The sequence below is a fragment of the Cebus imitator genome, unplaced genomic scaffold (genome assembly GCF_001604975.1).
Source record: "Cebus imitator isolate Cc_AM_T3 unplaced genomic scaffold, Cebus_imitator-1.0 Scaffold475, whole genome shotgun sequence".
Lineage (NCBI taxonomy): Eukaryota > Metazoa > Chordata > Mammalia > Primates > Cebidae > Cebus > Cebus imitator.
The window spans coordinates 2342707-2368305 of record NW_016107790.1 but is presented as its reverse complement, the minus strand read 5'-3'; the positions used below and the strand labels follow the sequence as shown (position 1 = coordinate 2368305).

At 44.8% G+C, this 25599-nt stretch overlaps 1 protein-coding gene across 1 annotated transcript in view; it reads right to left on the bottom strand.

The window, feature by feature from the left end:
• Positions 1-18701, bottom strand: part of BFSP1 (beaded filament structural protein 1) — a 39626-nt gene extending 20925 nt beyond the window's left edge. Inside the window, exons 1-3 of the mRNA XM_017512708.2 lie at positions 18263-18701; positions 11888-11948; positions 2025-2120 (exon numbers count right to left, since the gene is read on the bottom strand). Coding sequence (XP_017368197.1) covers positions 2025-2120; positions 11888-11948; positions 18263-18639 — 534 coding nt within the window. The 5' untranslated portion in view covers positions 18640-18701. The remainder of the gene's footprint in view (positions 1-2024; positions 2121-11887; positions 11949-18262) is intronic.
• Between the last annotated feature and the right edge of the window lie 6898 nt (positions 18702-25599).

The window sequence follows — 25599 nt, the reverse complement described above, 5'->3', positions numbered from 1 at the left end:
TCATCACCATCATCCTCACCATCATCATCACCATCATCATCACCATCACCCTCACCATCATCACCATCATCCTCACCATCATCATCACCATCATCATCCTCACCATCATCCTCATCATCATCACCATTATCCTCACCATCATCATCACCACCATCATCATCACCATCATCCTCACCATCGGCACCATTATCCTTACCATCATCCTCACCATCATCCTCACCATCACCATCATCCTCACCATCATCACCATCATCCTCACCATCATCCTCACCATCATCCTCACCATCATCATCACCATCATCATCACCATCACCATCATCCTCACCATCATCATCACCATCACCATCATCCTCACCATCATCACCATCATCCTCACCATCATCATCACCACCGTCATCACCATCATCCTCACCATCATCATCACCACCGTTATCACCATCATCCTCACCATCATCATCACCATCATCACCATCATCATCACCATCACCATCATCCTCACCATCACCATCACCATTATCCTCACCACCATCATCATCCTCACCATCATCCTCACCATCATCATCACCACCGTTATCATCACCATCATCCTCACCATCCTCACCATCATCCTCACCATCATCATCACCATCACCATCATCCTCACCATCATCACCATCATCCTCACCATCATCATCACCATCATCATCCTCACCATCATCATCACCATCACTATCATCATCATATCATCATCCTAAATGGCCTGGAAGAATTCTTTGAGTTGCTTCAAAACTGCTCCCAGGCACTGCTCCCAGGATTCCATCAAGTAGAGCAGAAGCAAGAAGGTAGGTGGGGAGGAGAAATGGCTGGGCCTGATGGAAAGCTGGAGCGACCCTGATGGGGGCAGACAGGCCTGGTGTACTGACAGAGGTACACACTGAGGTAGGAAGGGGATTGGAGGTTCACTGAGCGCTTACCTGTGTTCCCACATTGTCTTAATTTGGGTTTCCCCAGAAGCAGACCCTGGGAGAGGGATCTGAACACAGTTGACTGGGCAATGATGTCAGGAAACATGATGGGTGGAGTGGGAAAGAGAGGCAGGAAGGGGGGGCCAGTCAGCGAGAGTTATTACCAAAGGGTCGCTACTGTGGGCATCTGGAGCTCAGTCCTGGTGAGGATCTCTGGGTGCCAGTGCAGAACAAAAGCCTCAGAGTTGGTCTACAAAGGCGAGAGGGAGCTGGGGTGTTTATATACCAACACCCATCAGTTCCAGGTGAGAGTGCTCCCTGCTCCCAGTGACAGGAATTCCCCAGTACCCTGCCTACAGGCGGAGCAGCCTCCAGCTCCTTGGAGAAGTCCTCAGGCAAAGCCACAGGGATGGCAGTGGGAGGAGGCCAGAGCTCCCGGAGAGGAAAGTCCTGAGGCCCACAAGGATCTTCTCCACTAGATCATCCGCACGACTGCTAGGAAGGAGAGCCTGCATTTACATTTTAAAGCAGCTCAGAGAGGTTAGGCCACTCACCCATGGTCAAACAGCTGCAGGATCTGATCTTTCAATTATGTCAGGGCCCCCCAGAGTCAGCCTGTGAGGAACTGCTAGAAGCTGGGGGAGAGAGTCTGAGCACTGCAGAAAAGGAAGCTCCTGAATAATGTGCTCCTGCAATTAACCGGCTCAGAGGCAAGAGCGAAAAACAGACTTTTTAATGTATTTTCTGAGTGGAAATAGTTGATGGACTGCAGTTTAATGAAAACAGATCTATATAAAATCACTTTGTAAACTATACTGTACAATATAGATACTAGTTCCCAACGCCACAGCCTTCAAAACACACCCACTACTGCCTACTCTTCAAAGCACGGCCGGTTCATCAAGCCCTGTCCAGCGACAAATTCATCCCTATTTGGTTCAAGGGAAATTTGGTTCAAGGGAAAATGCACAAAGGTAGGCCACTCTCGCAGTCTCCGTTTTCAGCCACAGTGCCCTGGGCTTACCTGACCAAACCCAAACTGGGTTTTCTAGAGAAAAGGCTTCAAGGGGTCATGGTTACCTTCTTGTGCCTGTCCTTTGCCGCACTGATATCATCTTGCAGAAACTGGGCTTCCAGCTGAAGGCGCAGGTTACACAGCAAGGCTTCATCAGCTTCCTGCAATGAGAGCCACACATCCCTGGCCACAGGCACCATGAAGCACAGGATTAAAGCTGGCAAGTACATGAGCACACAGACCACCTGGGGGCTTAGTGAAATGCAGACTCTGCTTAAGTAGGTCTGGGATGGGTCCAAGATTATGCATTTTAGCAAGGCAATGGCTTAGCCCTTTGGACCCGTTCTAGAACAGCAATTCTCAACAGAGGGTGATTTTGCCCCCAGGGGGACATTTGGCAGTGTCTAGAGACATTTTTAACCATCACCACTTGAGTGGTGGGGTCCTTCCACTGGCAAATACTGGGTAGAGGCCAGGGACGCTGCTAAATACCCTACAATGCACAGGACAGCAGCCCCCCACAACCCTGCACATGAGGAATCCTCCTGCCTAAAGTGTCAACAAGGCCAGGCATAAGTAACCTTGATCTAGAAAGATCGGAGTGCCAGGGTATATTTTCATACCAAATAACCTTAATATTTAAGTAACCTCTATATTTGTTCCATAGCTGATCATCAGTGAGTTGGGTTTCTAAGACTGAAAGAAAGAAATCGTTTTCCCTTAAATCCTGAAATCTGTATTCTAATAGTTTTCTCCCAAGGACTGTTAACATTTACCTTGAGAGGATGCATCTTTAATACAAACATGCATTTTTTAGAATGACTGTTTTGTGAATAGCATTTGTTTGTTCCTCTAAGGATGGAAATTACATTTATCACAAAAGGCTGAATTTTCTCAGGAAACTTTCTGATAATTCACTGGCTCTTACCTCACTGATCTTGTTTGAATACACCAAATATGTTTGAAAGAATTGTTCATGCTCTTAACAAGATTGTACTACGATGTCCAGAAGTGACTCATATACTTCGGCACCTTCACTGTGATATTACAGGTGAGCTTGACTTGGGTTCATCAGGATTCCCCATTCTCCCAAGGTACCTCTGCCATGCACACCTGCCAACACCTGAGGCCTTGGGAAGTGGATTTTTACTGACTCATTAGTGACTTGCTAATAAACATAATGAATATTAGCAATGGGCTGTCATTAATCAAGGGGGACACGCAGCTTGGCTAAAACATGTGAGAGACACTCCCCACACTCGGATGAACAGAGTTACGACAGTCATGATATGTGGACTCGCCCTAAGATGTACAGACACTCCCCATCCTGTGCTACCAGGGTTTCGGTTCTTGCAAGGCCTTGAGACTGTACTCTTAAGAAAGGCACTTGGGGCCGGGTGCAATGGCTCATGCCTGTAATCCCAGCACTTTGGGAGGCCGAGGCTGGCGGATCACGAGGTCAAGAGATCGAGACCATCCTGGCCAACATGGTGAAACCCCGTCTCTACTAAAAATACAAAAAATAGCCAGGCATGGTGGCACGTGCCTGTGGTCCCAGCTACTTGGGAGGCTGAGGCAGAAGAATCTCTTGAACCCAGGAGGCGGAGGTTGCAGTGAGCCGAGATTGCGCCTCTGCACTCCAGCCTGGCAACAGAGCAAGACTCCGTCTCCAAAAAAAAGAAAGAAAGAAAGAAAAGAAAGGCACTTGGGGCCAGGCGTGGTGGCTCACACCTGTAATCCCAGCACTTTGAGAGGCCAAGGTGGGCAGATCACCTGAAATCGGGAGACCAGCCTGACCAACATGGAGAAACCCCGCCTCTACTAAAAATACAAAATTAGCTGGGTGTGGTGGCACATGCCTGTCATCCAGCTACTCGGGAGGCTGAGACAGGAGAATCACTTGAACCTGGGAGGCGAAGGTTGCAGTGAGCCAAGATTGCACTACTGCACTCCAGTCTCGGTGACAAGAGTGAAAGTCTGTCACACACACACACACACAAAAGGCACTCGGTTCCTTAACCGCTCTTGTGAAAGACCACTGGTGTAGCAAGATTTCTGATTGTCTGATGCTGCAATAAGGATCCTGAAATTCTGACTCTATTGTAGCCTCTGCCTTGAATGAGCTTTCCATGCAAGGTGTTCTCTTAGCACCTACAACACCAGAGTTGAGACTTGAAGGAGCCTACAGAGCAGGTTGTATGGACCTCGGGTGCCTGTATCACAATAAATGTTAATATTTAACAAATCTCTCTCTGTGAATTTGTTCTGAAGCACTAGCAAGATTGTAGGAGAGTGGCCAACCTCATCCAACTCAAACTTCTAAAGCTCTTTTATCTACCCAAGAGAACAGAAGATTTTATCTTACAGAACTTAAGAGTTGTGCTAGATCAAATTAGTCAGTCTGCAACCCTTAGGAATGTAACTTAAAACATTTCCTTCTGCGCTTCCTCCTGCCTCCGCCTCCCAAGTAGCTTGGACTACAGGCACGCACCACCACGCTTAGTTAATGATTACAGGCGTGAGCCTCCATGCCTGGCCGTTTGTATTTTTAGTAGAGACAGGGTTTCACCGTGTTGGCCAAGCTGGTTTTGAACTCCTGACCTCAGGTAATCCACCCACCTCGGCCTCCCAAAGTGCTGGGATTACAGATGTGAGCCACCATGCCAGGCCAATTTTAAACTTTCTAGAAATAGCCATAGTAAATAAAATAAAAAGAAACAGGTGAAATTAATTTTAATAATATATTTTATTTTGCCCAGTATACCCAAAATATTATGTTGTCACGTAATCAATAAATTAATAGTGAGATATCTTCCATTCTTGTTTTCAGATGATGTCTTTGAAACTGCTGTGTATTGTACACTCATAACACATCTCAATTCGAATTCCCCACATTGCAGGTGCTCCACAGCCACGTGTGGCTGGTGGCTGCCATGCTGCATGGCACTGCTCTATGGGAGCAATTTTCAGCAATGGAAGATCTTGTTCCTCCTCAGTGCTCCTCCAGGTTTCTGCTCCAGGGTGCATCCCCAGGTAAGGAACCCTCGACAGAAGGGGGAAGGACACCACTGTCCAAAGTTGTTCCTCGCCCCAGCCCCTGGACTCTCCTACCTGCTCTCTCCAAGTCTCCTCCTGATTCCTGGCTCTGGCACTGGGCCCCTGCTGCCACCAGCACCCCTGTCCACTGGGAGAGGCAAGAGCTCGTGGGAAATCCGCTCCCTTCAATAAATCTACATATGGTCTGAAGTTTTTTAAGTTTTTTGTTTTAAATCAGAAATAAAAGAATGTACAAAAAGGGACACAGTTTTCCAGATCCAGGACACTGAACTGTTCAAACTACAGGAATATGAAATCCAATTATGGGACTTAGCTTCTGAGTTCGTTCATGTGTTTAATTAATTAGCCATTGACCTTTAACGAGCTCTGCCTTCAGGGGGTTACCATTCTGGGCCCTTAATAATGGGTCCTCACATCCTGTGACCCAGGGATAGTGAGGACGGGTCTAATGGAAACTCAGCTGTAGGGTTTCTTCTTCCAAAAGGAGTGTGCTGCCCAGCCCGGGGCCATCAGGCTCAGACTGATGCACTACTGCAAATCCAGGCGTTCCTACCCCAGGGGAAGTGAGACCCCCTGGAGATCCTGGTGCCTGGCCTTCTGAATTACCCAGAAGTATTTCACAAGCCTGGTGAAGCCCTTTCACCAGAGAAATGGTGGAAAGGGAAGCCTGAATCTTTCCAGCAACAGAAAAGGGTGGAGGAACCAGAAAGACCCTGGGTAGTTTGTAAAATACAAAAAACCAGCCACACCTCGGGAAAAACAGAAACCAGGGCAGTCCCAGAGATCTACATAGCAGGAGATACTTTGTCCTCAGAGTGGCCCAGCTCTGAATCAGTTCATCCCTGCAGCCCTCCCCCAGGAGAGCTGTGATTGGCCAGCACGGGCCACATGACCACCATCTTGACTGACAGCTGGACCACATGATGGGAAGGAAACTCACAATGCTGGGGATGCATCCCTATTCCCTTCAGAGGCAGTGATTGCCTGCGGAGTGATTCTCAGCCCCGGGGGCGGGACCACACCCTCAGAGAGGCCTGGCTAAATCTGGGCCCGAGGTGCAGGGGTATTGGGTGGATGTTCTATCTTCCCTCCGCCCCTTTTAAGACTGCTGAGGTTTTGACCTTTTAGAATGGGAAAAATAAAAAAATAAAAAAGTAAAAAGACGGCTGAGGATGGGATGGGGCACAGAATACTCAATCATTCTTACCAAAATGCATCCATAATTGAGCCACACTCAATCATTCTTACCAAAATGCATCCATAATTGAGCCACGAAGCTGAAGGACTGAAATAGGGCTTCAAAACCCTTTTTGTGATTATTTATAAGAAATCAAACATTCCAAATTTTAGAAATAGAGGGGGCGCCAGGGGTCACTGGTCCTCAAACTTCTGTTAAGCCACATGTGCCATCCTTTGAACAAAGCAGTCCATGGAAGCCAGTGCATTGAAACAAAGCCAAGAGGCCACCGTGCCCAGCTGCCCTCTTCCCTCAGAGGGAAGCAACTCCATGCAATGTAAGGGCTCTGTCAAATGCACCTTGAGGTCCAGTGCCTCCCTCCATAAATGCAGGGCTGAGGCCAGACTGATGCAGTGCATCACTCAGCTCGTGAATGGAAGTTAGTGGAAGACAACGGGGCTGGAACCTGCCATGGGCTTCTCTCTACTGGCCAAGAGCTGAGTGCTGAGCCCTGACTCTGTCCCTCAAGGCACCTGTCATTCTTCCCCACCTCCCTCTTAGATCATGCCAAAACCACCAGCACTGGGTCCCATCAGTTAAATCTTTAAAACTGCTCATATAGTGATAGTCAAAGGCCAGTCAGTATTCATCCTTAATATAGGGATTAAGCAGATTTTTTTGCCAGCACACTGTCCTGCTTTGAAGATAATCATCTAATAAGCTGACCCAAACCCCCAAAGGTGAGTAGGGGCCACTGGAATGTACAGCTGCTGATACATTGAAGAAAATTTGTTTTGGAAGTGTTTTCTTTCATTTGCGCCAGAACTCAGAAATGTGTAGACGCTTGTGTTTTTATTATGCTGTGGATGTTGTCAGCGGAATTTTCAAAAGCTTCACCAGCAGAATCATCTAGATTTTTCTGAATTGAGATTATGGGTCAATAGTCTAATTTTACAAAACATTCCAACCCTGATATTGCCTATGTCCTAAATGTCGACCAGCAGTTCTCAAAGTGTGGTCCCTGGATCACAACACCTGGGAACGGATCAGAAATGCAAATACTCCAGCAGATGCCAGACCTACTGGCTTTGAATTTCTGGGGCTGGGGCCCAGGAGTCTGGGTTTTAACGTGCCCCCACCTCACCCCAGGTAACACTGATGCACACTGAAGTTTTAGAACCACTAATCTAGACTATTTACAGCCTTGTTTTTAGAAAGGAGCTGGAGAAATAACTAGAATTTGGAGCATTATAGAAATATCAGCCCTTTTAACTCAAATGGCAGGGATTAAAAAGGAAAAAAAAACACAGCCTTGCTGATCTATTCACAGGGATCCTAGAAACTCCATTAAAAACCCAACTGCTACAGAATGGGTATTCAAGTTCGTTAAGATTTCTAGTTATCTGGTACTTAATTAAAAGCACTTGTCCTCCAATGCTGGATGTCAAAAACCTTTCCAAAAATGTTTAGGTTGTTCTTCCAGGTGCTAATACTGGCCTGAAAGAGGGCACTGGGCAAGTTCTACATCTCCCCACCCTCTCGCTTGCCTCTGCCTCAGTTTCCCCAACTGCTCTCTCTCCCTATGATTCATCCTGACTCTTCCTCTGCTCCCCTTGCCTCTCCACCCCCAGCCTCCTCCTCTTCCTTCCCAGTTTCCTCTCCTTGTCTTCTCTGGAAGTTCATTTCTGGGCTCAGGGGAATTCTTGGGCATATGAAGGCATAGCCCTGAAGATAGGGCCTCATGCCCGCATTCCCCTGCACTCCCTGGCCTCTTGCTGCTTTCCACAGGCACATTTAAGAGACACATGAATTACATGAAAAAGCACATATGTCAGCCTTTAAATATTTTTAAACTTGTTTTAAGCAAAAGCATTTGACTAGAAGTCACATCATTTTAAAATTCTGGGGATTTTAAAGAAAAAAGGAGAGGTAGATTTTAAAGTCTGCTGCTTACAGTTTCCTAGAAAAGCAAATCAGGCATCATAGGAGACCAGTAATCTCATATGTATATATTTGGTGACTGAGTTCTAAAAGTTAGCAAACCCAAATATTTTAAAGTCGTCTGCAATTCCTACTATATCAAAAGGCTGAGAAGTTGAATAACTTTGGCCATAGGTTGTAGGTACCGTGTTTAGGAGTTTATTTCACTTCCAAGTGTTATCTGGCTGATAAAACTACAGGAGCTCTTTCTGTAGGCTGGATTACATTACACAGGCAGCATGAAGAAATGCATGGCGGTTTTGTGAAAGCAGGGGCCATCAGTCCTTTCACATACACTGCGACACCTTCCAAGCAGGATGCAAAGACTGGGTCAGTGATGTCCCATGGCCACACCCAGGGATGAATCTCTTGCACAAAGTGAGGCCAACAGAAACGGGCGCTGAGACCGAGTGGAGAGCTAAAACCAGTTGATCTGATATAAAAAAAACGCTCAAAGATCTGGAGGCCAAAATCCCTCACACGACCAGCTGACGCAATGTGAATTTCAGCCTCTTTCATGTCATCTGATGATCTCAGCAGACACAGAACAAAAGGGTCCAGCGTTCACCTGGCCCTGCCCTTGAGGGACTATCTGGGTTCTCCAGAAGTGGACCCCAAGGCAAAGACTGGGTGCCTGTTGCCTATTTGGGAGGTTATCCCAGGAAGCACAGGTAGAGGAGGGCAGTGAGCCAGGGAAGGGAACAAAACCAGTGATAAGCAGGTTGCCATGGTAGACAGCTCAGTCCTGCTGGGGACCGTCTGAGGGACCATGTGGAACGCGGCTCTGAACCGTCGATATGAGGGGTGGGGAACTTATCCACAGCAACTGAGGGTTGTTCCTGGGGTGTTAATGCCCAGTGTTTCTGGACTGTCCTTATGTGGGCCATGCCTGTTCCCAGAGCCCAAGAGATGCAGGCAATTATCAGCGTGTTCAGCATGTCTGAGTGACCATCGGGGTGGCCCAGGGTATGTGGACAGGACACCAACATCAAGGTCTATGGGGCCAGCGGTAGCTGAGAACTCTCTGGCTTCGTGTCTGGCCTCTGAGTGACACTGATTCCCTGACTATTCTTTGGAGGTAGAGAATGAACCACAAACACAAAAGACCCCAACTCCTGTCTACACTTACCATGGCTGAGCTTCGAGGCTCTGAAGTCATTTAACCTCACCAAGGGTGAATGTCCTCACTGGCCCAGAGAAGGATTTGGACTAGGTCGTTTCTGAGGATAAAGCCTGCCCCACCAATAACCACAGGCTGTTCTGAGGCCGCCACAGGCTCGCACAAGGCCCTCCCCAGCTCCCGGCATCTGCCTGCTGTGTTCATGATTTCTGCTACTGGCCAAGGACCACCTGCATCTTATTCACTCTGTCTTTTTCTTTAAATGTACTCACTTGTACCTAGATTTACTTGGAAAGGAACATTTTATGTCACCCGCTATAAACAACAGGTAGTCATAAAAAATTCACAACAATTAAATATCACTCTTCCATGCACTTTCTAAAGTCACCTCCCATTTCACCAGGGTTCTGCACCCACACTGTGGAGAAAATCAGGCTCGTGTCTGTCGCATCAAGTGCTCTGTAATAACGACAGTGACCAGGGATTGAGCGTCACCAGGTGACAGGCAAGTCATACACATTATTACATCATTTAGTTCTCACCAGTCAGGTTGACTTTCAGTCCTGTGGTGGGTGGGGAGTATTGTGGTTCCATTTCACAGAGGAAGAAGCCGAGGCTCAGAGGGACGAGGCAATTGGCCTACAGTCTCACAGATGCTCAGCAGTAGCTGGGGTTCCTCGTCCCAGGCTACACTCCTCTCTGGGGCTGTGCAGCTCACTGTGAGCTGCACTGTCTTACCTGGACCCAGGAGCCAGTCATGTCAATTCCCTGTGCTGGCCACACCCATGTTCCTGGTAGCATCTTCCCGCAGAACCTTCATCATATTCTTACGGGGCCGATACTTCAAATGTCTACATTCTATGTCACGATATATATGAAGGTGTACTATGTGATGCCTTTTCCCTATTTTTCGTTATGTTGCCTTAGTTTTTCTACTGAGAATATGTATTGCTTTTGTAAAAAGAGGAAAACAAGAGAGAGTTTAAGCTTGTTTTTTAAATTCACTGTATTTTCCATCAAGGGTAAAAGAGGAACCCCATTCTTTCTCCCCTTTCTTTGAAGAGTACCCAGGATGACACTGCATGAGTGACAAATGATGAGAAAGCCCCACATGCAGTGATGACAGATGCTCACAAAGCACCAAGTGGAAGTGTTGGGGACAGGGTCTGGGAGGGCCTGAGTGACTGGCAGCCCGCACTTGCCACCCAACACAAGAATGGGGATGAGCTACAAGTGTCAGTAGAATAGCAAGGTGATGTCGGATATTAACAAGGCCCAACTTCTAGCTCAGATGTCCGACAGGCTGGAGGCTGTTGTTCTCCACCCACTATTGAGTCTGTGTCTTCAGATCCTTCCTGAAGCACATTCTCACTGCCATCTCTGTGTTTCTACCTAGGGTGCCCATGTGTCCCACTAGCTGGCTTGAAACAGTCTCAGTCTGCATTGGCTGACCTGTGTAATTATGGACAGCACCCTCTTTTGCACACTGTCCTGGTTTGAACACATTATACGTGCTCATTCCCAGAGGGGCAGATAACATAGACAAAGCAAAATTGGGTTTCCCTAGATTCTACTTCGGATTTTCCCCTCAATCAGCAGAGTAATCCTAGACAGCAGAGGGTAAACAAAGTGAACGGATGGCAAACAGCCAGCACTAACCCTGACTGTCCAAAGTGGCTGCCTGGAGTTCCGCGTGGCAAAGAAGCCTAAAGCATACCTAGGCATGACAGGGAAGAGTCTGTGGTTTTGTCAGCAATTTTGATGAGTTGTAGGCACGGAAGGGGCAGGGAAGGGCAGCCGTGTGCCCTAATTAAGCAGCCCTCCCACTAAATAGTCTCCATGGGTCATTCCACTCTGACATTTGAGCTCAGAAATGATCAGAAAAGGACCAGGCTTAAAGCTATCTGCCATCCCTGGTTCTGACCAACCCTGGTGGTCCAGAGTCATTCTGCTTTTTGGTGGTGAGAGTCTCCTGACAAAAGTAGAAAATCCGATCAGTTAGTTAGAATGATGATGGAGAATCCCAAGAAGGAAATCACCCCTGTTCTGCAAAGAACAACTCCACATAACCCTGCAGGAAGGTCAAGTGGCTAAGAACCCCTGGCATCTCCCCTGGGGCTGTTGGTCATGTATAAATGGGAGTTCTTAAAAAAAGTTGAAATTTCTTCCTCTGTTTTCTTGAGACTTCTCCTGTGGAGCAGCAATCTCAAAACTCATAGCTAACAGGACAGAGATATCGCTGTGTCCAAATAACCACTGCCCAAAGCAAGAGCCTTCCTAAATTTGGTGTTGGGAATGAGTACCTCTGACAGGTGAAACAGCAGCTTGTCATTGGGATGCTGGCAGCTTTTGCCAGCCTAGCATAGCCAACAAGCTTCATAGTCTGTGCTTCTCTCATGTGAGAGGGGTGTGTGTTTAGGTGTGTGAGTTCACTCATACTCAGTTGAAACTAAGAAGTCAAGAAAGAGAGCGACTGCAAAAGAAGTAGTGACCGCTAAAGTAACGCAAAGAAGGAGCATGTGAAACATGCCTTTCCACCATTCAGTTCAGCACTGCAATTAAGCTACAAAAACCCAATGATGTGTTCCACTCACCTTGTTAAGCCGTTCAAGCATTTCTTTTAGCAGCAGTTGACATTCACACTCATTTTCATACCTGCAAATTGGATGCATAAGTAAGAGTTGGGTGGTTACCACGCCTTCATATGTGTGTATCACATCATCAGCATTAAATTCAACCTGGTACGATGCCCTCTTCTCTAAAGAGAGGGTATTAATTTTAAAGTAGTAGCTAATGAATGCTGTATTTTCTAGCTGACTGCCTCCCAATGCTTTTCACATTTTGGTGCGTGCAGAAAGTGGTAACTTTGCACGCTGCATGGGGTAACCAGGGGCAGTTAGTGGAATAGGAGTCTCTCGGCCTGAAGGCCCAAACAGCTCCTACAGCCTTATTCCCAGCCACCCCGAGGATAAGGGAATTACATTCTGGCCTATCTATAACCCAAGTGCAGCAGTGGCAGAGACAGGGGACTGCCCTGCACAGTCTACACCACCATTAACCTGACCGTACTTGGATTTCCTATACTATTTTATTTGCTGACATATGTGACATGTCTATTTTTCTGGATTGTGGCATTTAATCCTTACAACACCCTATAAGAAAGCAGTCATTGTTAGTGCTGCGTTAAAGATGAGGAAACTCTGGCGGATGCTCCCAGCCCTTCCCCCTCCTCCCAGAAGCATCGCTCCCACACAGCGACAGCCTCCTCTGGGCAGGTGAGTGGGGCGGGCTGGACATGCCAGGGAGTCAGGCCCCTGGGAGCAGCCCCCAAACTCTGAAGGAGGCACGTTGGTGCATAAGTACCCCAGCTCCTTCTCTGCTCAGCTGGGTTAACTGAGGCAGGTTCTATTCCCAGCAGGTGGAGCTCCAGTTGCCCGTGACGGGAACTTGCTTGCTAATGCACTCATCACTGGCTGTCTTCCCTTCCTGTCTCATCTCTTCACTCCCCTACTGATGCTCCCTGAGATCATGTTCCAAAGAAGCTACTTGCCCTCAACTCCCTGTCTTAGGCTTGGATTCTGGTGGACTCCAAACTAAGAGAAGGGTGGAGTCAGGACTGAAACTTGAGTTAGACACCAAAAACTGCTTTGATAACCACACTATATTGTCTGGTAGAGCAACAAACTCCCCCAATTTAAACATTCACAAGATTAAGAAAGCAACAGATACTAGGAACAGGTGTAATTTTTTTTCTTCTAGTTGATTTCTTTCTGGACTTCTAGAAAATGATAGGCATTGGGGAAGCAGAGACTCCAAAAATCATTCTGGTCGGAATGAAGATTTCCCTATAGGGGAATTTTAACCCTGAAGAGAGAAGATTCCTTCCTAAATGACCCATCCCCTTGTTCCCTGTAAGGTAATCCCCAAATACCCATTCTCATCTTCTTCAGGAGTTAGAGCCCTAGATGTTTGGCAAGTGCGGACTGCCTAGAAGAGAGACTACATTTTCCAGCATTCCTTGCAGCCAGGTGTGGCCATGTAACTAAGTCCTGACCAATGGGATGGAAGCATAAGTCTGCGTGGCAGCTTTCAGGTACCTTTGGTAAGCAATGGTGTCTGTGTGCTCTTTGCTTCTGATTTTCCATCCCTCCCTCCATCCTGCAGCCGGAAACATGGATGCTGCCTTCCTGAAGGCCACACAGAACCTTCTGTGTCCCAAATACTGTAGAGCATCATACTAAACTGCTTATCAATTCCTTACACATGCGAGAAACATTTTGGATAAGCCAATATCACTTTCTCTGTTTTTCTTCGGGGTGGGGTGGGGGGGGGAATAAAATATGCATAACACAAAATTTACCATCTTAACCATTTTAAGTATACAGTTTGTGATACTAAATATGTTCATAATCTTGTGAAATCACCACCAACATCCATCTCTGTAACTCCTCATCTTGCAAAGCTGAGACTCTGTCGTCATTAAATACTAACTCCCCATTCTCTCCCTCCTCAGCCCTGGTAACCACCATTGTACTTTCTGTATGAGTTTGACAAGTCCAACTTCCTTATGTTAAGTGGAATCATACAATATTTTCCTTTTTGTGACTGGCTTATTTCACTTAGCGTAATGTCTTCAAGTTTCAATCATATTTTAGCACGTGTCAGAATTTCCTTCCTTTTTAAGCGTGTACAATATTCTATGTATATGCCACATTTTGTTTATTCCTTTGTCAATGGACACTTGAGTTGCTTCTACATTTTAGCTATTGTGGACAATGCTGCTGTGCACATGGGTGTACAAGTATCTCTTCAAGACCCTCTTTCAGTTCTTTCAGGTATATGTGCAGAAATGGAATTGTTACATCATATGGTAATTCTATTTTTTAATTTTTTGAGGAACTGCCTTACTGTTTTCCATAATAGCTGTACCATTTTATAGTTTTATCAACAATCCACAATTTCTCCACATCCTAACAAACACTTATTTTCTGTTTGTTTTCTTTTTTATAGTTGTCATCCTAATTGGTCTGAAGCAAGCTAATGTCAGTTTGGAGTTTATGTCATTTATAGTTGAAACCAATCCTAATTAACACAAATCCCAATCCACAAAGCATAGTTTTCTGTGCCCTTGCATGCCCATGCCATGGGTTCAAGTCAAGTATTCTGCAACCATGAAAAGTGGTAGAAAACCACACCACTGTGTTCTCAGAACGAAAAGTCCTGAACTCAAGAAAGAACAATTATGAAGATGTGCAGTGTACATACATTCCCAGATCTAAAACCATTTGCAAAGCTGAGTTTGATCTAGGAAACTAAATATCTTTGCACAAGTTTTACATTTCACACCAGGATGTTACATTTAGTAGTTTATTTTGTGTGTTGCCCTAACACAGCCAGAAATTATTTTTTAAATGTATAATTAGCTTTGAGAATAAAACTGTTAATAAAATCTAATTTTCTCATTGCTGTTTCCTGCTGGAAACATCTAAGAGTATCCACAGCTTAAAAACATGTTTGATTATCAATACATTAACCTGATATTGTGGGTAATTTTCATGCTGTAAATACAGTCTAGATATTATATTAAAGAGAAGTGATTTCACTATAAAGAATTCATAATATATGTATTTATACAAGTATATTCATAAAATGGAAAAATGGCTTCAATTAATTGATTGTTTCACATAAATTATTTTTAGTTTTCAACAATTTGGATAATTGACTCTGTCATTGCATTTTGGTAGTTTTGTTTTTATTTCACTCTTGTTTTATTTAGTGTTTTGTTTAGTCTTTGACCTGTTAAAGACCTGATTTTGAAATTATTCAACTGCCAGGTAGAGACTATGCCTAATGCTGGCATGGAACCAAGGATGTACATACTAACCCCTTTCTGCATATTTTCACCTGGCTTTAGCTAGCCATCAACTCACACTTGGCGTGGATGTGTATGTGTATGTGTATGTGTATGTGTATGTGTATGTGTGTGTGTGTGTGTATGTGTATGTATGTGCCTATAGATGTGGATGAGTGTGATTTCTATAATGAGTTACAATTCCCACTACCCTCTCAGGCCCTCTCCCAGGCTCAGTTTCCAAATGTCAAAATCCAAATGTCAAAACTTCTCCAAGGGGGCAAAGGGAGGGAATAAGTTAACATGAATTTTAAATAAATCACAGAGCCTGAAGGAACTGCTTCATGATGGGCATATAACTCAGAGCCAATCAGCAAAAGACCAGGAAAACTCAACATGGCCTTTCCTTCAACAAGGACTCATGGATGTCATGCTTGCCAGCCAAAGTACAGTAGACTATGGTCTAATGCCAACACAAAGGCCATCCAGGGAATCTTGATGGCCCATCAAGATTCCCTGGATGTCTGAACCACGGGGCACTTTCCCCATTTGCTTTGGAGAAAATGAGCTTCGTCTGAATGAGTTCCTATTTTTGAGTCTTACACTGCAGGAGTCCAAGAATGGATTCTCTCAAGATACAGTGCTCCCAAAAGAGCATAGGCCCAGGATGAGAAAACCCAGGTTCAAGTTCTCCAACCCACAGACCCTCTCCCAGGCTCAGTTTCCCCATGAAGTGCTACAACAGGTGGATTTTCAGGTCCCTTCTACCAGCTCCAAGTCTGTTACTATAGATCAAAACCCAAAACAAAAGAGCTGACAGGAATCGAATCAATAAATGTGATTTGATAAATGCATTCAGAACACAACATTGACTAATCTACCCAAGATTCAGATTCAGAAACTGGAACTCAAACAGAGCAGGTTTGGAGAAATTATCTGGCTACCCTATACCAGGGTTTCCAAATCTGGCTGGAATGACCAGTGACACTCATTAAAAATATAAGTTTTGGGGCTCCACTTGAGGTCCAGGGTAGGGGTGGTACATCTCTATTTTAAAATTCATTTATGCAATTTTAAATGGATAAGTATCTTACATGGTTAAATATTTGTGTGCGTGTGTGTGTGTGTGTGTGTGCATGTGTGATAGAGTCTAGTCCTCCTAGGTAGCTGGAACTACAGGCGCACACCACCACACCCGGCTAATTATTGTATTTCTTAAAGTAGAGATAGGGTCTCTCAATGTTGGTGGGACTGATCTTGAACTCCTGACCTCAAGTGATCTGCCTGCCTCAGCCTCCCAGAGTCGTGGGATTATAGGCGGGAGCCACCACACCTGGCCCGTGGTTAAATAATTTTTTAAAGACATAAAAAGATATTCTGTTAAAAGTCTCCTTCCCACCTCTGTCTCCCAATTGCCCAGATCCTACTCACTTATGCCCCTCAGGTAGCCAGTGTCACTGGGGCGTGTGACTGTGTGTGTGTGTGTGTCTTTGTGTGTCTCCCGAAATTATTTTTATGCAAGTAAAAAAACCTCTACTCTTCTCCCCTCTTAAGAAACTAAATAACAATAACATATTTTTCTTTGCATAGTATTCCATTACATGAATGAGGCACGTGTCTCCTATTAATGGCCATTTATTTGGTTCCAGGCTTATTGCAGATCCTGCTGCAGCGAGTGTCTGGGCAGGCATGCTGTTTCATACCTGCTGGAGGGCATCATATAATAAATTCCTCAAAGTGACCCTCCAAATCAAAGAGCACACGTATTTGTAACTTGAAAAAATGTTAACAAATTGCATCTTTTATTTTTAAATAGCTCCTAGGTGATTTTAACACATTAATCAATCTGTGGGAGGGAAGATCATGCCCTGGACCAGTGCTCCTTAATCTTCAATGTTTAACTTTTTTTTTTTTTTTTGAGACAGAGTCTTGCTCTGTCGCCCAGCCTGGAGTGCAGTGGTGCTATCTTGGCTCACTGCAACCTCCGCCTCCTAGGTTCAAGCAATTGTCCTGCCTCAGCCAACTGAGTAGCTGGGACTACAGGCGCGCGCCACCACACCTGGCTAATATTTTGTATTTTAGTAGAGACGGGGTTTCACCGTGTTGCCCAGGCTGGCAGCTAACTCCTGAGCTCAGGCAATCCGCCCGCCTGGGCCTCCCGCGAAAGTGCTGGGATTACAGGTGTGAGCCACTTAGCCGGCCAACGTTTAACATTTTAAACTACAGATCACCTGGGGAGCTTGTTAAAATGCAGATTCTGATTCTGGAGTTCTGGGGTAGGCCCAAGTATCTAGTTCTAGCAGGCTCCCAGGTGATGGCAATACTGCTGGTGCATGGACCGCACTTTGAGTAGCAAGACCCTAGAGGACACGTATTGAACATAATTCCTAGGTGTCAGCTGCCATGCCATGAAGGCAATTAGATTTAGCATGCCCAGGACCTAAATTCAGTCCAGGGACAGCAATTCAGTAGCTGAGGGAGCTGAGGGGCCTTGCCTCAAATCCCCACATTTTCTGAGCCTCAGTCGCCTCATCTGTAAAACAGGGGCAGTACAGATAAGTCTGTAAAGATTAAATAACATTGATACATCTCAAAAACAATGTGCTGAGCAAAAGAAGCCAGACAATAGAGTACATCCGTTAGATTCTATGTTTGTGGAATTGTAGAACAGGCAAAGTCAATCTACGGTGACAGAAATCAGAAAGGGTGCCTCTGGTCTGGGGCAAAGGGGACTGACTGGGAAAGGAGAGGAGGGAACTTTCAGGGGTAGTGGAAATATCTCGCTTGTTTTCCTGGTAACACCCGTATATACATTTGTCAGAATTCACTGAACTGTGCACTTAAAAATCTGTGCATTTTATAACATGTAAGTTATACCAAAATTTAAAAATATATGAAAAGTAAATGGTACAGCTTCTTGTAAGCCGTGGCGTGCCATCGAAATAGAACCTAGTCTTAGCTTACGGAGAAGTGCCATCTGCGTGCAGGGATGAGGTCATCGATCGCCAGGGGACCAGAAACGGCCCTCCACCCCTGCATAGGGGCAGCGTGCTCCCAGCCCCGCGCCGCCGGGGCGGCCCACGCCCTGCCTCGGTTTCCCCCGATGGCCGCCGCTTACTTGCTCCGGAACTCGTCGAGCGCGCGCTGTGCCTCGGTGCCCTGGCGCTCCAGCCGGGCGCGCTCGGCAGCCAGGTCCCGGGCGCGCTGGCGGTTGCTCTCGACTTGACGGGCGAGGGCGTCCTCGGGCCCCACCAGCTCGCCCAGGCGCTGGAAGGCGTCCAGCTGCCTCCGGAGCCCGGCGTGGCGCTGCTCGAGCGCTCGGGCCCGCTGGACGTGGGCGGCCACGCGCTCGCCGAGCCCCTGCAGCGCCGCCAAGCTGGTCGCCGCAGGCCAGGCCTCGTCGGCCGGGCGCTCGGGCTCGGCGGTGCGCGAAGCCTCGTCGGCGTGCTGGTACTGCTCCTTGCGGGTCTGGAAGACATAGCTGCGCCGGTACATGGCTGCTCTGGCGCGGGCGCGCGGGCGGCGCGGAGCCGGCTGTCCAGGAGGCCCCCGGCGCAGCCCGGGGCCCGATAAATAAACACCGGAGGCCCCCGGCGCGCTGCTGGGACGTTCCAGAGCCGATCAGCAGTTGGGCGCCACGCTGGGCCCGGGCGCGGGAGAAGAAAAGAGCAGCGGCCCGCTTTGTGCGGCGGATTAGCGGCCCATACAGCTCCGGGGTTGGAAGGTTACACTGGGCAATGAGGGTTTTGTTTCCTGATTGTTCGGGCCTGTTGCTTTTGATTGAATGGAGGGTCAGGGGACACGGGAGGCATGACGCTCTTTGGTTCCACTGGGGACTGTGAAGGAATCCCCAGGCGAGCTCTTTAAACTTGGACTAGCTCAAGAGCCCAAGACTTGTCACTTGTCTCCTCTCTCATTAAAACTCTCAACTATAGCACTCTTTAACAATGCTTTTTTTTTTCTGATTACTTAAGCAATTTTTTTTTGTCTTTTTATTTCCAAGTGCTCGGCTATCCATACAGCAATTCTTTCTCATAATCATAACATGGCATTTAGGACCGCTCCCTATGCCAGAGGTTCTTAACCACGGATGCAAAATAAAATGGCATATCTCTGTAAGTAGTAAGGTTTGTCACAAGTAATTTGTTAGTAATACCGGCGCATATTTGTGAAGAGCCTACAACTTAGGAGACATTCAGGGTTATGTTATTATAATTCACCCATGCTCTGATGGAGTTTGACATCCTTTCTTGAATGGAAAAAACAAATAGAGCCCCACACATGGCGTTGCTATAATAGGTGGCTCACGCCTGTAATCCTAGCACTTTGGAAGGCCGAGGCAGGCGGATCACTTGAGGTCCGGGGTTCGAGGCCAGCTTGGCCAACATGGTGAAACCTCGTCTCTACTAAAAATGCAAAAATTAGCCGGGCTTAGTGGCGTGTGCCTGTAATCCCAGCTACCCAGGAGGCCGAGGCAGGAGAATCGCGGAACTCGGAAGACCAAGGCTGCAGTGAGCCGAGATTGTGCCACTGTATTCCAGCCAGGGCGACAGAGTGAGACTCAATCTCAAAAGCAAAACAAAACAAAAATGATTCTTCTTTTTCTTTTCTCTTTTGACGTAAAATTTAATACAAAAAAAGTGTAATAAAAAATGAGACGAGGCTTCGCAGTGTTGCCCAGGCTGGTCTCAATCTCCTGGGCTCAAATGATATGCCACAAATTGGCCAATCCTCAATTAGAGAATAATAAAGGATTTTCCCCACTGTGTTTCATTTTAATTTTTATTATGGAACTAACAGTTGGATTTTCAGGACAATCTTTTAGAAAAAGAAAATACATACATATACATATATACATATACATACATATATATATGTATATATATATATATATATATATATATATATATAAAATAGCTAGACTTTGACAAATTTAAAAGTAAATTGTGGGTGTTGAAAGAAATTAATATCACTTGATGACCTGAATATAAATATTTTGTCATATCTCCAACTTTAAAAATTATTATCAAAAGGGCTGTTTTCTTAAAAGTAAGGATTAGTAGCACCATATAATTACTAACTATATGAATTGCATGTGATTATACTACAAATTAAAGTCACAGTTATCAAAGATAGAGAAAGAAAATTCCACAGATCTTTGTGGAGTTTATTATTACTCCAGATTATTACCTTAAGACAATAGATTCAGTCAGGTATAAAGCTATGTAAGGCCCTAAACTATGCTGGTGGCATGGTTATTGTTCTATTTTCTTAAACTATTTAAAATTAGATTTGGCCAGGTGCAGTGGCCCATGCCTATAATCCAGAACTCTGGGAGGCCAAAATGGGAGGATGTCGTGAGGTCAGGAGTTCAAGATGAGCCTGGGCAACATAGTGAGATCCCATTTCTTTTATTTGTAAAAATAAAAATAAATAAAAGTACATAAAATTTGATTGTATGGTCATATTGAGGAGAACTACATGAATATTTTTGTAGGTGCACATATGCATGCTGATAGCATGGTAAATTGACTTCGGGCTTCCTCAAGAGCAAGACCAACATATAGCAAGAGTTATAAAATAATTTGTTCGTCCAGGCACAGTGGCTCACACCTGTAATTCCAGCACTTTGGGAGGCTGAGGCAGGCAGATTAATTGCAGTTAGGAGTTCGAGACCAACCTGACCAACGTGGAGAAACCCCATCTCTAACAAAAATACACAATTAGCCAGGAGTGGTGGTACATGCCTGTAATCCCCAGCTACTCAGGAGGCTAAGGCAGGAGAATTGCTTGAACCAGAAAGGTGGAGGTTGTGTTGAGCCAAGATCACACCATTGCACTCTAGCCTGGGCAACAAGAGCGAAACTCCATCTCAAAAAATAGAAAAAAAAATAAGAATAATAAAATCATTTGTTCCCTTTGATATCATGTATCAGTCAGCTATTGCTACAAAACAAACTGCCCCCAAAACTAAATGGCATAGATGTATTTATCACTGCACTCCCTGGGGCTGGGAGCTTAGCTGGATGACTGTTCTTCCAGCTGCAGGTCTCCTTTCAGTGGGGGCAGCTCTGCTCCCAATGTCCCTCATCCTTCTGAATTAGCGATGTCAGAAGCACAAGAGGAAGCCCAGCCATACAAGCTCATCCCAGACCTTTGCATCATATCTGCTGGCATCCCATTGGTCAAAGCAAATCACATGGCCACAAATAAAGTCAAGAGGCAAGGAGGAGGCAGGGCTCAGCCTGAGGCCCTGGCAAGGGTGTGGGTGGATAATCCCATCATGCTGGAGTGGAGACTCAGGACCCACAACTCAATCCACCACACATGGGAATCCCATTTGAGAAAAATATATTCTAGAAACGTATCAAAGGAAAAGATAGTATTTCAATTTAATCCAGTGAAATAAACACTTAGAAAATATCTCCTCACAAAGCATAGCCTCAGAGTCAAATTTGCACAAAATCAAGTCTCTGCCCTCAGCGTGCAGGAGGCAAATCCATACTGACTAATGAAAACACAAGATAATCTGGATAACTTCTAAAATAAAGATCTTAGCAAAATGCTCTGGTTGTATTGTCTAACTTCAGGTATGCTGGGAAATGCAATCCTGCTATGTGCTTAGAAGAAGTGTGCCATATTTGTCAACAACCCTGAAGACCACATCACTGGTGGGAGACTATTCAGTCCGAGTGAAGATCATATGCATAAGGAAGTAATCATTGCTGAATGAATTTGTTAATTCAAGAGCCATGTTTGTAGAGAGAGATTCCACGGGACTTAATGGAAGGTCAACTGTGGAAGAGTCACTCTAAATACAGTTGAATGGCACTAGTTTGGGGACAGGAAATGGCTGTTGTTAGAATAGAGAGCTGAGGTTAAGTGATAGGATCAGTGATGTAACCTAGCTAGTCCAGTATTGGCACTGGTAAAATGAGAATAATCACTTATATAAGTAGGGTAACCATACATCCCAGTTTGCCTAAAACAGTCCACATTTACACCCACTATCTCAGCATAAATATAGCAAGCATCATCTTTCACTGTCAAGGGTATCTTGGTTTGTCTGAGAGACATGTCTTTTAGTCTGGCCTACATAACCCGAATATATAGCCTAAATGTGATCATAAGGAATCATCCAGATAAATCCCAAAGAAGCATTCTATTAACAAAAACAGAAGGGAGATGGTATTCTATACAAATGTTAATATCATAAAATGCTATTTCAAAGAGAAGCTATGAAAATGTTCCAGGTTAAAGGAGACTAAAGAGACATGACATTGGCCAGGCGTGGTGGCTCACACCTGTAATCTCAGCACTTTGGGAAGCCAAGGTGTGTGGATCACCTGAGGTTGGGAGATCGAAACCAGCCTGATCAACATGGAGAAAGCCTGTCTCTACTAAAAATAAAATTAGCCGGGCGTGGTGGGGCATGCCTGTAACCCAGCTACTTGGGAGGATGAAGCAGGAGAATCGCTTGAACCCAAGAGGCGGAGGTTGCAGTGAGCCGAGATTGTGCCACTCCACTCCAGCCTGGGCAACAAGAGCAAACTCAATCTAAAAGAAAAAGACATGACATCTAAATGCAATATGGAGCCAGGCATGGTGGCTCATGCCTGTAATCTCAGCACTTTGGGAGGCTGAGGCGGGTGGATCACCTGAGATCAGGAGTTCAAGACCAGCCTGCCCAACATGACGAAACCCCATCTTTACTAATAATACAAAAAAATTAGCTGCGCATGGAGGCTCGTGCCTGTAGTCCCAGCTACTTGGGAGGCTGAGACATGAGAATCGCTCTGGGAGTCGGAGGTTGCAGTGAGCCGAGATCACACCACTGCACTCCAGCCTGGGTGACAGAGTGAGACTCCATCTCAAAAATAAAAATGAAATAAATAATAAATGCAATATAGATCCTAGACTGGATCTTATATTGGAGGACAAAAACTGCTATAAAAGTTATTGCTAGGTTCATTATCAAAATTAGAATATAGACAGTAGATTAGACTATAAAATTGTATCAAGATTAAATTTATTGAAGTTTATGGCTATGCTACAGTTATGTAAAATAATATCCTTATTCTTAGAAAATATACTCTGAACTATCTGGGAGCAAAGACCTATGATGTATGCAACTTATTCTCAAATGATTCCGAAAAAAATGACATGTATAAATATAAACATAAATATAAATAAGTATGGAGAGAGAGAAAGGAAATTAGATAAAATATTAACAAGAGGTGAATCTGAGTTGTTTGTACTATTCTTGCCATTTTTCCTAGAAAGTTTGAACTTATTTTCCAAAACACCTGCAAAAAGTGCTATCATCTTTTTCAGTATAGACATTAAATAAATATTACTTGTTTTATGTTATAGCTATATATATAATATATATAATGGCTATATATAAAAATATAGAGCGAGAGACAGAGAGCTAAGAGGGAGAGGCGCAGAGAGAATGGCTTAGCAAACTGCAGTAGCAATAGGAGAAAATGGTCGATAACCATTAAACAATTTTACTTATTTATTTCATTTATGTATTTGTCTTTTAAAAAACAAGGTCTTGCTATGTTACTCACATTGGTCTTGAACTTCTGTGCTCAAGCAATCCTCCTGCCTCAGCCTCCCAAAGTGCTGGGATTACAGGTGTGAGTTACCACACCTGGCCCCACTGAACAATTTTAATCTTGTGGAATATACTATGATATAAATGAAAATGCCTATAACAAACTTGAAGGGGAAACGAAAAGCCAAATGCCAGATGCATGGTGCTTTTTGCCATATAAAAATATATCTTTAAATCAGAAATTAGTGAAGTATGCCAGACTAAATGTTCATCATATCTTTTATCCCATTTAAAGCCGTTTAAGGATGGGTGAAGTCGTTTAGGAGGCCAAGGCGGGTAGACTGCTTGAGCCTAGAAGTTCAAGACCAGCCTGGGCAACATGGTGAAACCCCATCTCTACAAAAAATACAGGTACCTGCCTGTAGTCCAGCTACTCAGGAGTCTGAGGTAGGAGGATCGCTGGAGCCTGGGAGGCAGAGGTTGCAGTGAGCTATGATTATACCACTGCACTCCAGTCTGGGTAACAGAATGAGACCCTGTCTCAAAATATAGATAAATAAGATAAAATTATTTAAATGTAAAATAAACTTTTAAGATTTTTAAATTAACATTTCTTCACTAACAATTATCTTAAAGCCTGAGTTAAATAGGTATAGATGGTTTGCCTTTTAGTCAATTTCAAACTCTAGCATTTTGAGTCATTCCCTGCAGTTAAGATACATTCTGAGTTTCCTTTGGACGTTTAACAGAAACAAAAGGTAACAGAGACAATCGTATATTCCTTAGAGGTGGGTTTCACGTTAGGTCTCTGCTTCTCTGCTGTCTCTATTGTGTGACCTTGAATAGGTCAATCTGCTTTCTAAAATGATGGACTTAAGCTAAAGAATATCTAAGGTTTCACATTAAACTTCATATGGAATCAAAAGACAGCCCGCATAGCCAAGTCAATTCTAAGCAAAAATAACAAAGTGGGAGGCATCACACTACCGGACTTCAAACTATACTACAGGGCTATAGTAATCAAAACAGCATGGTACTGGTACCAAAACAGAGATATAGATCAATGGAACAGAACAGAGGTCTCGGAGGCAACACAACATATCTACAACCATCTGATCTTTGACAAACCAGACAAAAACAAGCAATGGGGAAAGGATTCCCTGTTCAATAAATGGTGTTGGGAAAGCTGGCTAGCCATGTGCAGAAAGCAGAAACTGGACCCCTTCCTGACACCTTACACTAAAATTAACTCCAGATGGATTAAAGACTTAAACATAAGACCTAACACCAAAAAAACCCTAGAAGAAAATCTAGGCAAAACCATTCAGGACATAGGTGTAGGCAAGGACTTCATGACCAAAACACCAAAAGCATTGACAACAAAAGCCGAAATGGACAAATGGGACCTAATCAAATTCCACAGCTTCTGCACAGCAAAAGAAACAGTCATTAGAGTGAATCGGCAACCAACAGAATGGGAAAAAATTTTTGCAGTTTACCCATCTGACAAAGGGCTGATATCCAGAATTTACAAAGAACTAAAACAGTTTTACAAGAAAAAAACTAACAAGCCCATTCAAAAGTGGGGATATGAACAGACACTTTACAAAAGAAGACATACATGAGGCCAACAAACATTTGAAAAAATGCTCATCATCACTGGTCATCAGAGAAATGCAAATCAAAACAACATTGAGATACCATCTCACGCCAGTTAGAATGGCGATCATTAAAAAATCTGGAAACAACAGATGCTGGAGAGGATGTGGAGAAATAGGAACAGTTTTGCACTGTTGGTGGGAGTGTAAATTAGTTCAACCATTGTGGAAGACAGTGTGGCAATTCCTCAAGGACCTAGAAATAGAAATTCCATCTGACCCAGCAATCCCACC